The sequence below is a fragment of the Panthera onca genome, chromosome A1, assembly GCF_046562875.1.
Source record: "Panthera onca isolate mPanOnc1 chromosome A1, mPanOnc1 haplotype 2, whole genome shotgun sequence".
Taxonomy (NCBI): Eukaryota; Metazoa; Chordata; class Mammalia; order Carnivora; family Felidae; genus Panthera; species Panthera onca.
This window is the reverse complement of record NC_138339.1, coordinates 27680001-27696281: the sequence shown is the minus strand read 5'-3', so window position 1 is coordinate 27696281 and position 16281 is coordinate 27680001. Positions and strand designations below refer to the sequence as shown.

Sequence of the window (16281 nt, the reverse complement as noted above, 5' to 3'; positions counted from 1 at the left end):
GGCCTCTCTAACAAGGTAGCATTGAGCAGAGGAAATAAAGGAGAAATAATACAAATGTCAGAAGAACATTTTAAGATAATAGCAAGTACAAAGGCCCTGAGGCAGGAGCAAGTTTGGTGGGTTCAAGGAAGAGCAAAATGGCAATTAAGAATGAGGAGGCTGAAGAATGGGTCTGTGAAAGAGCAGAGCATTGCAGGGCCTTCTAGACAATTCATTCATCTAAATATCCACCCACCCAGTGAATACTGAATCCCTACCAGGTGGCAGGCCCCGGTCTGATCAGTTGTGAGTTCCTTGTGAGCGGGAGGTGTTACGTTCACCACTGAGCCTTTGGCACTCAACAAAGTGCCTGGCTTATTATCAGTGCTCTGCAATATTTAAGAAGCCTGGAGTCATCTTGCGGAACTCTCCAGTAGCAGAGACTCTAGCTCCTCAGTATGGATATCAGTTCCCTATCACTGCTGTAACAAATCACAACAAATTTATTGGCTTAAAACAACACAAGTCTATTATGTCATGGTTCTGGAGGTCAGAAGTCTGCAGTGGCTGTCACTGGGCTAGAGACAAGGTGTAAACGAGGCTGGTTCTTTCTAGGGGCTTTCGGGAGAATCGTGTTTTCTTGCCTTTTCCAGCTTCTACAGACCACTTGCGTTTCTTGGTTTGTGGCTTCAGCCTCCACCCTCAGAGCCAGCAGCACAGCATCTTTATTTTAATGTTTGTTTATTCAGAGAGAGAGCGCACGAGTAGGGGGCAGGGCAGAGAGGGAGAGAGAGGTTCTCAAGCAGGCTCTGCACTGTGGGCACAGAGCCCAACGTGGGCGCTCAGATTCATAAACCATGAGATCACGACCTGAGCCGAAAGCAAGAGTCAGATGCTTAACTGACTGAGCCACCCAGCCACCCCCCGGTGCAGCATCTTTAAATCTCTGACTCTTGTCTCCTTCCACTTTAACAGACCCTTCTGATTAAGTCAGCCCCACCATAGAGCCCAGGACAATGTTATTGAAACCCAGCTGATTAGCAATCTTAATTCTGCCAATTTAATTTTTCTTTGCCATATTACATAAGATATTCACATATTCCAGGAATCAGGACATAGACCTCTTAGGGGGTAGGTCCACTATTTTGCCTACTCAGTGTGTTTAACCTGACTTAATTTGCATATGTTTGAAAACATCCAGAGGTCACACAAAGGGAACCCGTGCTACTTCTCCTCCCGTTAAAAACTTACAGTATTTGGCTGTGTTTTGTTCCTTTCTCTCCCCTACACATCTTCCATTTATAATCTAGTACATCTGGTCACAGTACTTGAATATACGGTTTCTTCCCATGGTAGGGCTTGGTTTATAATGAATGTGCAGGGATGTCTTCCCTTCCACTCACTTCTATCTCTTCCTCTTCAGAGGAGCTTTTCCATCTGCTGAAACCCACTTTGATTGCTCTCTCAACCGACAGGCTCCTATGGCTTACTCATGGCAACCATCACAGTTGAGCTCTTGTCCTTTGACTGTTTCACAAATATGCAACTCTCACGCTTGAATTCTTTGCCCAAAGCTGAACAGAAATTGCCACTCTGTGAATGCCTTGGTCTGTTGCTTTTCCCAGCCCCCGCTTAGCTTTGCAGCCTGCCTTTTAACTGCTCAGAAAGCATCATCCCCATCTTTGCTGGAGAGTGTTCCTGCTGCTGTCAGCACCCAGCATTCCACAGTTATGCCACGTTGCACAAGGTTGTGCTTCAACACGTTCTGGGAACATTTCCCCCACACAGTGTATTATGTGTTTATCTTAAGTTGGGTGGGTTTAATTATTAAAGGCTTTGCAGTCTGTCTTCAAGTTTACATAAGGAAAACAAAATGATGAGTCTTATTCAACCAGTGTGAAGAAAAAGGCCATTCTTTCTCACACACGCTGTGATGATGCATACGCTATTCTACTTTTGTTCTCTGCATTCTTGTATCACATGATGGAAGCTATTGTGAAAATAGGCAATTTGAAAATTACCCAAATAGTCCTCACATGTGTGCATGAAGACATTTATATATAGGACAGTCATCACATCATTTTTAGGGCTGTAAAATTCTGGAAGCATCAATGAGGAACTAATAAAAATATAGCACCATCAAACTATGAAATATTATGCAACAGTTAAAAAGAATTAAATGTGTGATGGGGAACAGTATTTCTCCAAGATATTTTACGTATCTTTTTTTTTTTTTCTTGTAAGAAGAGAAACGACCAATCTAATGGAAGCTTTTAAATAGTTGAGGGCACCTGGGTGGCTCAGTTGGTGAATTGTCCCACTTCAGCTCAGGTCGTGATCTCATGGTTTGAGCCCTGTGTCAGGCTTTGTACCCACAGCTCAGAGCCTGGAGACTGTTTCAGATTCTGTGTCTCCCTCTCTCTCTGCCCCTCTCCTGCTCACGCTCTCTCTATCCTTCAAAAATAAACATTAAAAAAATTTTTTAAAATAGTTAAAAAGAGAACAGACAACTGAGGGGCAATTTTGAATTGAAGAACCATGATGCCACTGCCCACAAGTGGCTGATGCTTGGGGCTGAGTTGCTAATCAGCTGACCTTAAATAAGGATTTCCCTGGGTTATCTGGGTGGGTGTGATGTAATCGGAGGGGTCTTCTAAAGTGGAGGGGGGGGGGTGTCAGAGTCCGACATTAAAGATGCTAGGAGATGGAAATGAGGTGACAGCGAGAGACCGTGGACCACTGGCAGCCACTGAGTGTGACTTGGGGTGGAAAGCACCATCATACCCAACGCCTCTGACCTGATCCTAAGAAGCCATACACATATGCTTATGAAGGCACCAAAAGTCAACAGAGATGCAAAATGAAACAAAAGTTTATTTTCTGCAATACCTTCTGTAAATTACAAAGGCAAAATGCTAAACTACAGCATATAACTTTTCAATATTTAACCAGAGTACTTATAATAAATACGCATCCTGAAACAAGATAAAAGGCTACACTTTGTCAGGCGTCCTACAAAATGTCTCAAGTTTTATACTCTGCAGCATTTCTGCATGGGGGCAGGAGGGGGGGTTGTTTGTATTTTCTTAAGTGCTGTGACAAAAGGTCCTTTCACATTTCTTTGGAGCATTTTCTAAATTGGTGAAGTATAAACAACTTAAGAAAAGGAACACCAAGCTTGAAAGCCGTTTCTGCTTTGTGGTCGTTGGTCCTCATCCAATACAGATGAGCACATCCTCCAATATAGCCCATCACCCTGTGCACCCAGGCACCCTGCGGTCTGTGGACCCCGTCAGAGCAGGCCTATGCTTTGCGTTATATACTTTGGAGACGTCTGTATTTAGCTTACATCTCTCAACAAAAACAATGCCATAAGGAAGCTGCAAGCAAGTTCAAAACGTTTTTAACCTGAAAGTCAAGGGAACAGAAATATTTGCCCCCACGACCTTTGTTATGCACCATCATGTATGTGTACCATGTTAGGATTCTGGTTTCAAAGGTGGAAAAGTGATTGGCTAACAGTCCTTCCAAGAGATCATTTATGGGCACTGGTAGAGCTGGGGTATTCAAAAATACTCAGTGGGTAAAAGGAAGATTTTCTATATTCAGAAATGTGCTACAGTTGTGAGGACACGATGGCAGAGAGGCTAGGGGGCCGGTGGCAGCTCGTGTAGAGTTTGGAAAGGGAATACATAACTACCTTGGCTATCGATGCAAACTCTGAGGAAAAAGTTATGCTTTAAAAAAGTCATAAGCATGGTTATCTAAAAATACTTTATTAATAGAGTCTAATGTAAATTTCACTCATTTAGGGGTTTAGCTATGAAAACATCTTTAAGAGCCAATAAAAATATTGTAGAGAAAAAAACACTTTTAAAAAACTGAGGTTAAGAACTATGAGGCATTTTTTTTTTTTTTTGGCTGTAAACACGCAGTTTACTGTCCCTTGTTGAAACACGAATGTTTGGATTCCTGAGCTTCACGGATAACAGGAGGCAAGTTTGCATAGAAGATTTGCAATATGTCAACGATTTGCTTCAAAAGAATTTCTAAGGACAACTTGCTTTTGTTTCTCAACTTCGTATTTTAGTTAAGAGTGCTCATCAAACTCTGAGACTAACAAGCAGGGTGATGAGCTATATAAGGCAGAGGGGGGAAAATGATGGGATTCATGTTTTAAGTCCACAGGATGTCATGATAAAGGCTCTTAAGTATGCACCACATAACGAGTGCCATACTATTTTGGTCAGAAGTTAAATCATGTTTTGGGCTTGGAAACCAAAGGCAAAGGGGCTCTCGGGTGCTGACTGACACCGCCTGAGTGTAGGAACTAAAGCAATGTTCGCTGAGCGGGGAGGTCTCAACATATTGCTCAGTGATGACAAAGCCCCTCAGCTGGTCGGGTCCCACAGCAGGTGCCCACCCACCAGCACCAGGACCAGGACCAGACCCCTGGTTCCAGATTCCGGCTCTGGAATCTGAAGGGACACCAGGGCATTTCACTTGTGCTGCTCTCAAGTCTCTAAGCAGCTCTGGGGAGGACAGCCCTCTCCTGGACCCAGTCCTCAGAAAGCTGCCTTAGGAAAGGGAAAAAGCTAGGCTGGGCCACGGTGCATACCACGAGTGAGAACAATGGCAGTGGTTGCCGACAACTCCAGATCTAACACAAAGATGGACAACAAGGGGGCAGTGTCCTGCCACGGAATCCATTCTACTTCTTCTGGGACTGGTTTTTACACATGGTAAGGATCTGCTTCAGTACTTTCTGGACATCTTCATCCATCTGGCCCTAAGGAATTCAAACAAAAGACAATCATTAGAACTTAAGGTCAGTCCTGGCAGTCTTCCCCAGGGAACGCGACGGCCGGCTGACATGAAGCCCTTGGCTTTCCCCTGGATCTTCCAAAGGAACGTCAACCCTAGTGATTCTGACGTTTCTAGGAGGGACTGAGAGAGTGGGCCTTGCTCTTGTCTCTCTGGAGGATGATGAGGCTGGGTGTGCTAGAGCCACCAGCAAAGGGTTTCTGGGTCTCAGTTGCAAATGTGAGCCCCGCCAGCCAAGCGGCCAACAGTCGTGGGGTGAGACAGTGCTGCCGGCTGAGAACATTGGCACGCCTGAGAAAGCAAGCCTGGGTTCCTCCCCCTGGTGGGGGTAGCAGCCACATCCTCCTTCATTCCTCAACAGAGGATGAGGCTGTTCTCCGTAAATGGCACAGGGCTCCTGACAAATCCAAAGCAACGCAAAAGGCGTTTTAAAGCTTCTCGATGTAAAAGATTCTCTTCGACTTTTCATTTGTTCTACTGGCTTAGTGACGGGAGCTGGGGTGACATCCACTGTGATATTTCTTTAGGACATCCAGGTACTTCATAGGCTGTTATCATACCTGCACAGCATACAGAAGATGCATTCGGTAAACAGATATCACCTCCTGGTGTTGTTTCTTGCAGTCCTAGAAAGAGACAATTTGACACTGTTTAGCAGACCTTTACAGAACAAAAACAAAAAACGGTAAGAAAGCTGTGGCCAAATGCTACCACCCAAGTGATTTCCTCCACCAAATGCTAGCATATGAGGACTTAAAAATTGTTGTGGGCTCACTGGGATGTAGATTTCTGAACACTCATCAAAATTCTTAGAGAAAGATCTGTCAATATTCTTAGGGGGAGAAAATCTACCTATTTCATATTTTGATACAACTCTAGAAGAAAATTCACGTAAAAACTAGTTATTATATAATCCCACATTTGTTGCAAAAACCCTACGTATACATACTTATGCAAATACACAGATACATTCACACAAAATAAATGGTGCAAAGAAACATACTGAATGCAAAAAATGACTATCTCTGAGTGGTTGAATTATGGGCAATTTTTATTTATAGAAATTTTCCAGAGTTTTCTGTATTTTCCAACTTTTCTACAATAACCAAGTATTCATTACTTTAATTTTTAAAATCTAGTCTTTTAAAAGGAGCTGTTGATCTCTCACAAAATAGCCCGTCCTAGAGCCCCCCAGGGAGTTCAATTATTTAGGTGTCAATGGTGATGAACAGGGTGGTGGCACCAATCCCAAATCGCTGTATGTTCCTCAGTACAGCTGTTGATGCTTTTATTTCTGCTTGTGGAGCTACTGTTGCAGTTCCCCTCAGTGACGATTTCAAAAATCTTAGCTCTGAACTCTTCTAAGATGGTTTTCCTCCAATTTCATGATAAAAATTGATCCTATATAGATCACTCCAAAAATCTACAGGGGTACCTGGGTGGCTCAGTTGGTTGAGTGTCTGACTTTGGCTCAGTTCTTGACCTCATGGTTCGTGGAGTCGAGCCCCGCATCGGGCTCACTTCTGTCAGCACAGAGCCTGCTTCAAATCCTCTGTACCCCCTCTCAGCCCCTCTCCTGCTCATGCTCTCTCAAAAACAAATAAACATTTTTTTAAAAATCTACAAAAGTCCATCAATACCCTTCTCACCTCTTTCCTATGAGTGTCAGAACATAAGCTGACATAAGTGTCCTTCCTATTCAAGGACAACCTATGAAACCTCAGTCCTTTGAAGTTCACACCATTAGAAGGTGTACTTAGTACCTTTTTTCATATTGTTTCCTCCCATCTTTCGCACACTTCCACTCAATCACTTAAAACTTCATCTTCTGATCATCGCCCTCTTTTACATCTCTGTTTCTGTCATCATTTGGATGGCCACAACATCCACATGCATGAGCCACGTGACACTTTGGCCTCTCAGTTCCCCAGGGACGACCTCCTCCTCCTCCTCCTCCCAGCCACACATACTCACAGTCACAGCCCTGCCTCTGTCATTACCTCTGAAATCTCAAATGAAAGCACCTCACCTTCTGATCACCAGCTACCTTTCTAGCAAATGTGCTGTAGCCTTTCCTGCCTCTTGCTGTGGTTCTTCAGCCCCATCAGATTCCTAGCTACTTGGTCACTTCTCTCGGGCAGCCTACTGGGGTCCCGATCCCACCCCACCACCCCACTCGGACTGTCCTTGCCACGGCTGCCAAGGGCCATCTAAATCCCACATCTCAGTCCTTGCTGCCTCTTCCCTATCCCCTTGAGATTCAGCATGAGCATCACTTCCTGCAGGAAGCCTTTCGAGACACTTCTTCTGTATGCCCAGAGCATGCTGGGCATCTATCAGTCGGTGCTTACCACACAGAGAATATGGAAAGCCATTATATTAAAGTATAAATTCAGTGAAGACAGGGACTGTGCCTTCCTTTTATACCACCAGCACCTTATATAATATTGATACGTAAGAGCTCATTAAACATTGAAAATTTTAAAATGATTGTATAAACCATCAGCACTTTACCTATAAGTCTGTGATAACCACTTTATGAGAAAAATGACCTGCAGAACACAATAGGGAGCATCTTCTTCTCCCCTGATCATTCCTTTGCTGCGAGAGATGATAACACAAAAAAGCTGGTTTTATACTCTGTGGCCAGCCAGAGTCTGGACTGCAGAAACCTGAATTCACCCGTATCAAAGTCTGTACTGAAGACATCATGAAATCCAGGTCCTGTTTGTAAACAGAAACTAGAGATCTGTCTTGAACCACCCCTTGATTTCACATGGAAAACATAACCTACCCATGTCAACAAAAACCTTAACAAATATTGTGATAGGTGAAATACTGGCCCTCCAAAGATGTCCACACCCTAAACCCCAGAACCTGTGGAATGTTACCTATATGGTAAAAGGACCTTGTAGGTAGATTACGTTAAGGATCTTGAGATGGAGGAAAGGTTTATTCTGATTATCTGGGTATCTCTTAAACATAATCACAAGGGTCCTTAGAGAAGCAAGGCCAAAGGTGAAAGGAGGAGATGGGAGAACAGAACCAGAGGTGGAGTGATGTACTTCAAAGGTGGATGTAGGGGCCATGAGCCAAGGAATTCAGGTGGCCTCTAAAAGCTAGCAAAGCCCGGGAAATGGATTCTCCCCTAGAGCTTCCAGAAGGAACCAGCTCTGCTGACACTTTGACTTTGGTGACACTGATTTCACACTTATTGATCTCCAGAATTTTAAAAGCATAAATTTGTGGAGTTTTTAAAAAAAGTTTGAGAGAGAGCGCAAGCAAGTGTGCAAGTAGGGGAGGGGCAGAGAGAGAGGGACACAGAATCCCAAGCAGGCTCAGCACTCTCAGCATGGAGCCCCACTCGGGGCTCAAACTCACGTACTGTGAGATCATGACCTGAGCCAAAATCAAGAATGAGACACTTAACCAACTGAGCCACTCAGGTGCCCCAAATTTGTGTTGTTTTAAACCAAGTTTGTGTTGATCTGTTACAATAGCCACAGGAAACGAATACAGATATGGAAGGACTCTCCTGGGTGAAATGAGGAGAGGGGCCAATAAGCAGATTCAGACGCGCAGATATGCAATTACCAGAGATCCTGGGCCCTAATAAGAAAAAGTTCTTGCCACTTCCAGAGACAGTAATGACTGCAGTCAAAAAAAAAAAAAAAAGGGAGAGAGGGTGGGGCGCCTGGGTGGCTCAGTCGGTTAAGTGTCAGACTTCGGCTTAGGTCATGATCTCGCAGTTTGTGGGTTTGAGCCCCGCGTCAGGCTCTGTGCTGACAGCTGGAAGCCTGGAGACTGTTTTGGATTCTGTGGCTCCCTCTCTCTCTGCCCCTCCCTTGCTCACACTCTGTCTCTCTTTCCCTCTCTCAAAAAATAAACATTAAAAAAAAAAATGGAGAGGGTGAAAAGTTAGTGGATGTGTCAATGTGACGCCTATGTGCCACCGTGCTGCCTCCCCCCTCTCAGAGATCCAGGTCACCCACCTCATTGCAGGTGATGACTGGAAATCCCACCACTTCCTCCTGCCCTCACCAAACAAATCTTTAGCTACTCAGCCACTCCTTCAGGCTGGGGCTCTTCTCACTCCAACCTGTCCCCACCTAGCTGAGCTGGTGCGTAATCTGCCTCGTCCTCCACCCCCAACCCCCCCCCTCACCCCCCCCCCCCCCCCAAGCAGGAGGCAGAAACAAGCCCACTCACAGCCAGCTGGCTCTGTAGCTGCTTGACCTGCTGCTGCAGTCCTTCCAGCTGCTGACTCTGCCTCTTGGACGAGCTAGCTGAGTAGGAGAGCTGTGAGAGGCTGTTCAGGGCCTCCTTCAACTTGGTGACTTCCTTTGACATCTCATTTATCTGGCGAGAAAGGAAAACTATCAGCAATAGGTAGGCAAGATTCTGGATAGTTCTCCAACACAGCCTCTTGTTGGCCTCAGGGACTTGAGACTTTGGAACAATTTCTCTTTTATTTTTTAAAGAAAACCCATACAATGAAATAGGTAACAAAATCAGCAAACCCACATAGCCCTCTAAGGCCACTATATTCAAATAAGGGCCCCAGATTCAATACTGTGCTTCGAGGCATGAGGGTAAACAAAAGCTAGGAGGATGCTTTCCTATTTTACTGTGAAAGGGGGTACTATCAGAATGAGGATTTTAGGCATTCTTTATTTTGAGACGGCTATGTCTTGTTCAGTAGTGCTGACATGGGCAATCAGGAATGAGTCCTAGGAACCCTGACTTCTCTGGGCATCTTGCTTTAAAGTAAACATAACCCCTCCCCGCAACCTGACCTCTGCCTCCTAACTCTCTGCCCCCTTGGCTTTGGAAGCTCTTTTTGAAATTTTCATCATACTAAAGGAATAAATGATAAACAGTGCTCTGATCAATGCTGTTTGGAAAATCTGACCCAGAGGACTGGGGACGTGGAGCAGATTCAGGCACAGAACCATTTTTTACGCCCCCCTCCCCTTTGTTTCCCCTCCTTCCACCAAGCCATGCTCAGCCCATCTCTAATCACCTGCTCCCCACATTCCCTGCTTCCCCTCCTATATACATCTTTGACAATGAGTGCCACGGAGGGCGGTTCTTAACACTGACTCAGGGGAAAGCTCATGGAACTTAGGGAAGCGGGATTAAGTCTGGAAGTATTTGGGTTTCCATATGATGGAAGAATCTGTTTGGATTCCAAAAGAGTTGAAGTTCAAGATGGGTTACAAATGCCTTTCAGTTTGTGGGTTCGCTTCTGATCCCTGACACTTGACACAGCTTCTGTAAAATAATTTTAAAAGGGAAAATATGCACCACATATGTGAAAATGCTTCAATATAAGGGGAGTGATCGACGATCAGTGTTTTGTTTTGTTTTTTTAAACATAAATGTCCAAACTACTAATCTTAATGTGGCCATGGGGACAGATGGAGTCACATGCAGAACTTCTGAGCAATCACAAGAGACCAGTGCTAACTAGAAACTAGTGTCTAGCTAACTAGAAACTCAACAGCAATGGAGTCTCACCAACCTTCTTATCTTTATCCTCCTCCAGTTTGGAAGAGCTCTCCGACTGTCTCTTCATCTCTGCGAGCTCCTCCTGAGTGTGCTGGAACTGCTGCCGAAGTTCGTTTGCTTCCTGCTCTTTGGATTTTAAGAGAGCCTGAATATTTTCCTTTTCCCTTTTCACTTGTGAGACCTCACTTCGAATCTGGGAGACCTCCAAATGGGCCTTCTCTTTCTCTTTTACGGACTCCTTCAATTTTGAGGCCAACACACTCACTTCACTTTCTAGTGATGACTGGAGCTTTGCGTAGGCAGACCTGGGCACCATGGCGTCAGCCATCGCGGCCTTCTCTTCCAGGAGTCGTTTCTCCAGTTTTGCTACTTCCCCTTCCTTGCTTGCAAGGTGCTCTTTGAGACTGCTTATTTTTTCCTCCATCTCTTTCGCAGTAGCCCGCAGTGTGGTTATCACCTGCAAATGTTCTGTGATGGAGACAGAGTTCTCTTTCTGTGCGTCCACGAGCTGTTTGAGCTGTGTCAACTCGTTCAATACCTTTGAGTACTGAGACTTCATTTCGGACAATGCCTCTTCTGCCTTAGCTCTGGACACGTTCGTCACTAGCATCAGTTTCTCATGCTCCGCTTTATGGATATATTCGGCTGTTACGTCTTCTAGAGATTTCCTCTTCCTGTAATCCTCCAGCTCGGCCTGGGCTTCTTTGTACAGCTGGGACAGCTCGCTTACCTGTTTGTTGAGCTCATCTATCATCCTGTTCATGGCCTCTTTCATATCCCCAGCTTCATCGCCGGCTTCCGGTGTCATCTGACTCTTTAGGGCATCTTTAAGTTTCATGATTTCTTCTTGGGCCTCTTGGTATTTCTCAAACAAAAAAGCTTTCTCCTTATTCATATTCTCAATCACAGAGCAATATGAACTTTTCATCTCCTCGTACTCTTCCCCAGGAGACTTAATACCCAAATCTTTCTCCTTCTCTACGAGTTTTTCTTCTAACTCTCTCACTTTCTCCTTATTTCTTTCACTTTCGGCTAATGCATTCTGGAGATCCTGCTTGAGCACATCTATTTCCTCCTCAGTGATCCGTAACTCACGGAGATGTGAATAACTGTCCACGCTTTCGGGCGAGACAAGGCCCAGTTTCATCTGCTTCTGCACGTTAAGGACTTCTTTCATGGCCTCCTCATACTTGCTCTGAGTTTCTTTCAGTTTCTGGCTGAGGTCGGAGCCATTCTCTGAAATCTCTGCACTGTTCACGCACACCAATTCGGCCCTCCTGGACTGGAGCTCAGCCTGCAGCTGCTGCTTCTCTGCTTCAGAGCTCTCTAGTCTCTTCTGCAAGTCCTGCAGAATCTCTTGCAGTTGCTGAATTTGCCCGTCACTGTTGAGAGTAGATTTACTCAAGGAATGTGTTAAGACAGATGGAGATGACTTGGAGTCTAGGGGAGGGGTTTCACTAGGTCTGCCCAGGGGTGGGGCCAAGTCAGTTTGAGTGGAATGGTAGGAGTCAAAGCTCAGGTCTGCATCTGCCTCCTTGGGTGATTTGGCCTGCAAAAAAGGCAAGAATGGAATGGTGCCAGAGGTGTGGTTAGGTGAGCAAGCAACTGGTAGAAGAGAACAAATCCAAAGCTTACATAGGGCAGAGCTGCAGCATCCCTTTATGGGTACTTTTGCCCCATGACAAACCATGGTCTGGGACATGAGAATTGGGTTAACGACACTAAGCTTATTCTGTACTCTCTCAGGACAGCTCATTTCTGCCACTTTAAAAACACTAGATTTGTTTGGGCTCTAAAGCCTCTGACTCATAATTTTTCCTTTGCTTCTCATATTATTCCAGTAGCCAAAAAGGGGCAATGGGCTTAGCATAGCTATTTCAATCAAGTTCTTAAATCTGCTAAACGATCAGCTCTACTAAATGAATGGCTGTTTATACACACACACAAACATGTGTATATATAGTAATATATAAAATGCACTAAGTATATAATTATATATAATTTACCAATTTACAGAAATAGAGTTAATGAATTACTCTCTCAACAAACCTAACTTGAAACTATAAAACGCTAAAGGCAAACTACATTTAAAAAGGAAGAAGAAACTAATGTAGAGGTTTAAAACAAAATATCACCTGACTAACCTGAAAAAACCCAATAGTTTGACCCTACAGGATAGTTCGTGGTAATAATCTATGTACCTACCTGTAATTTATCTTGTAATTCTTTATTGTGTAAGGTAAGAGAAGCAACTTTTGCTTGCAACAGGACGAGAAGATCTTGTTGGTCAGCTTCAGAACTTATATCCAATAAGCTATCAGCACCTTGGAAAAGAGAAAAGTAATTTTAAATAATATTTTCTTAAACTAATATTTCTCTGACCTCTAACCGAGTCACCTTCTACCCAATCCAGTGCTTCTTCCTGGTTCTGATGAAGAATGAAAGCCCCTAGCAAAGCCCCTGGTTAGATGAACAGCAATCCTCAGGTCCTGCGGTTCCCTCATTGGGGTATGCCTGGCATAGGTGTGGATGCGTAGAAGCTCATCTGAAAACTGATGGATTTGGTCATGTTTTCCATTCCCCTTATTAAGTATTATACCTTGCCTAATATACATATTATGATATACCTAATATACCATACCTTGCCATATCATATCATGCCTAGTAAGTGCCATTTATGTGAATCCTTTTAGAAATATCCTACGATCTGGTTCACTTCTTATCCCTACCACACTTACTCTAGTTTCAACTTTATCACCTGACTGAGAAGCCCTGCAAACAGCCTCGTAACAAAGCTCTGTCTCTCTCCTTAGTAAACATATAGCTTTACCTAACACTGTCAGGCTAATCTTCCTAAAATGTGCTTTGATAGGCTCATTCCTGTGGTTCCAGTGCTTTAATCACTCTCTTTTCAAAATTAATCTCCAGATTCCTTAGTCTGGGTTATGGACAGATTCCATAATCTGGTCCCAAAGTACTTTTTCAGGTGTATGACCCATGATTTCTTTTTTTTTTTTTTTAATTTTTGTTTAATGTTTATTTATTTTTTGAGACAGAGAGAGACAGAGCATGAATAGGGGAGGGTCAGAGAGAGAGGGAGACGCAGAATCTGAAACAGGCTCCAGGCTCTGAGCTGTCAGCACAGAGCCCGACGTGGGGCTCGAACTCACGGACCGTGAGATCATGACCTGAGCTGAAGTCGGACGCTTAACCGACTGAGCCACCTAGGTGCCACTGACCCATGATTTCTAGCATCACATCTTCCTCAGGTTCAAACTTTCCATCATACCCTCTATATCTCGACACAAGGCTGCTTCCTTAATCTTTCATCCATCTGAGAGCCGCATCTCTTTGGCTAAGTCCCTTGTAGGCTGGTTTCAGGACCCACGGCAAACTCTGCCTCCTCCTTACAGCGTTTGCTGGCCCACCCCAGCGTGCACCCGTCTCCTCTTAACCCCACAATCCCACTGCTGGTAAACCACAACTTTTTGACATCCTACTGATTACCACACTGAAATAGCATCTAAAGCTCTGCCACTCAAAGTGCTCACTGAGACAAGAGCCTTGCTCCCAGAATGTCATTCAGTGCACCGCTTCCTTCAGACTGTCATTTAGTGCACCGCTTCCTTCACGCACAAAGTCTTTCTATGGGGGAAAAAAGTGTCTGCTGGACAAAACAGTGTGCTTAGCAGTATAGCTGGATGACTTCCTGGTGCAAACTCAGAACAGTTGTACAGACCACAATCTTGAATAGCACCGATGCACATTTTTTACTATAATTTTATTATTTTCTCACAGCCATTTAATGCAAAGATGGAAACTTTCATCTTAATTTGGAAGCATGCAAAATGACATTTCTTCATAGAAATGCTTACTTCTGATGTCAGGTTCCTAACCCACAGCTTTATAAGGAGTCCCCTTGACATGATGTCTGGTAAGTTTGGAATAAACCAGAGGATTGAGAGCATGACTGTAATTCTAAGCAATAGAAATTACTTCTAAAATACAGTGGATGGTTTTTAAAGAATCCAATGTAACAAGTGTTCAAATAACTTGGATCTCTGCCAAGAATTACAAAGTTTAATATTTCTAAATTCTGTAAGTTAAAAGTTCCAAACACCTATGAAATCATAGGCTAAGAAACTAAATGCTGAAGCAAAAGGAGCTTTTGAAATAATCTCCATGAAGGGCACTTGGGTGGCTGATTCGGTTAAGGGTCTGACTCTTGGTTTTGGATCAGGGCATGATCTCACAGTTTGTGAGTTCGAACCCCACATCAGGCTCTGTGCTGACAGTGCGAAGCCTGATTGGGATTCTTTCTCTCTCCCTCTCTCTCTCTGCCCCTCCCCCTCTCACTCTCTCTCTAAAATAAATATACTTTGAAAAAGTAAAATGAGGGGCAGCCTGGGTGGCTCAGTTGGTTGGGTTTCCGACTTCGGCTCAGGTCATGATCTCAAGGTTCATGAGTTCGAGCCCTGCGTGGGGCTCTCCACTCTCAGAAGAGTCTGCTTCAGATCCTCTGTCTCCCTCTCTCTCTGCCTCTCCCCTGCTCACTCTCACTCACACTCTCTCTCTCAAAAATGGATACACATTAAAAAAAATTTTTTTAAATAAAAATTTAAAAAAGTAAAATGGAATAATCTACACATTTTTAAAAATTTTTTTTTAATGTTTATTCATTTTTGAGAGACAGAGAGAGACAGAGCATGAGCGGGGAAGGGGCAGAGAGAGAGGGAGACGCAGAATCCGAAGCAGGCTCCAGGCTCTGAGCCGTCAGCACAGAGCCCACGCGGAGCTCGAACTCACGAGCTGTGAGATCATGACCTGAGCCGAAGTCGGGCGCTCAACTGACTGAGCCACCCAGGTGCCCCTCTACACAACATTTTAAATGGATTCTGGGGGTGCTGAACTATATTCTTAGAGGGTAAACCTTAGGATGGATTCTGAAGACAATGAATTAAACCCTATCTTGGTGAAGACAGGATGACGGTGTATGATTTCAACACTCTGTCTTTGCATTTCTCTATTTAAGATGCACAGTAGGAAAGTTAGACTGTGCAGCCACGGAAGTGCTCAGTTGGCTCTCCCTCAGGAAATAACCTGTTGCTCAGCGGTGAGGAGTGCCCCTTGTGACGGCTCGTGGCCCCAGACCTCACCGCAAAACAGTGCTTTATAATACATAAAAGAGAAGACACAGGCTACGTAATTTAAGAGCTGATTCTGTAATGTGCCAATAACAAGAATACAGCAGCAGGTCTAATGCCATATTTCTAGTAGAGAGACTGTAAGTGACATTTCAAGATACCCGCGATAACAGTAAGGTGACAGGACATTACCTGAGAATTCTCCTGCTGGCAAAGTCACTGGTCTGCTAATACCACTGGGCGTTATTGTCTATATTCGTAATTGAAGGAAGTGCTAACAGTAGTTGGGGGCAAATGAAAACAAGATATTTTTGTTTTCACATCCAAGCTCAGGGGCTCCTTAAAATCCAGGGGAAAGTGTCAGCCTGTGTGGTATTGGCAGCTCCAGGGTGGCACCCCCGGGGGTTCTCGGACCTCCTCACACTTCCTCCGGGTGGGCCTTTGATGTATGTAAATGGACGTGGACTAGAGACTAGAGACCTGTCGGAGGAACACAAACAGACGCCCCTTCCTCTTACCTGTCGTGCTGTCACTTAGTCTGTCTTTGTTTTCCCGTATAGAACTGATCTCAGCCTGTTGGAACACAAAAATGACTTCAAAGAATTTTCCTGAATATGATATTCCACAAAAGAAGCAAGCAAATTTTCCTGGGTTTACACAGAACAGGTTTCCTTCTAAAAAAAAAAAGTTAGAAAATCGCCAGGAAAGGGAATATTTTAAAATATAAGTGAATAAAAGTGACGATGATCTACTGAGGTATGATTTCTAAAACGTGAGGTTCCAGAGCGTGTAATCTCAAAATAGTTTTCAGGAACTTTATTAA

General features: G+C 44.2%; 1 protein-coding gene across 7 annotated transcripts in view; it reads right to left on the bottom strand.

Annotated features, from left to right (window-relative positions):
• Positions 1-2833: 2833 nt before the first annotated feature.
• The window catches only part of RAI14 (retinoic acid induced 14), a 144502-nt gene continuing 131054 nt past the window's right edge, over positions 2834-16281 (bottom strand). For all 7 annotated transcript variants that reach the window (XM_060634451.3, XM_078444777.2, XM_060634453.3 and 4 more), the window contains 6 exons: positions 15977-16031; positions 12520-12638; positions 10328-11863; positions 9013-9162; positions 5364-5429; positions 2834-4768 (listed from right to left, as the gene is read on the bottom strand). In XM_060634451.3, coding sequence (XP_060490434.2) covers positions 4691-4768; positions 5364-5429; positions 9013-9162; positions 10328-11863; positions 12520-12638; positions 15977-16031 — 2004 coding nt within the window. In that variant the 3' untranslated portion in view covers positions 2834-4690. The remainder of the gene's footprint in view (positions 4769-5363; positions 5430-9012; positions 9163-10327; positions 11864-12519; positions 12639-15976; positions 16032-16281) is intronic.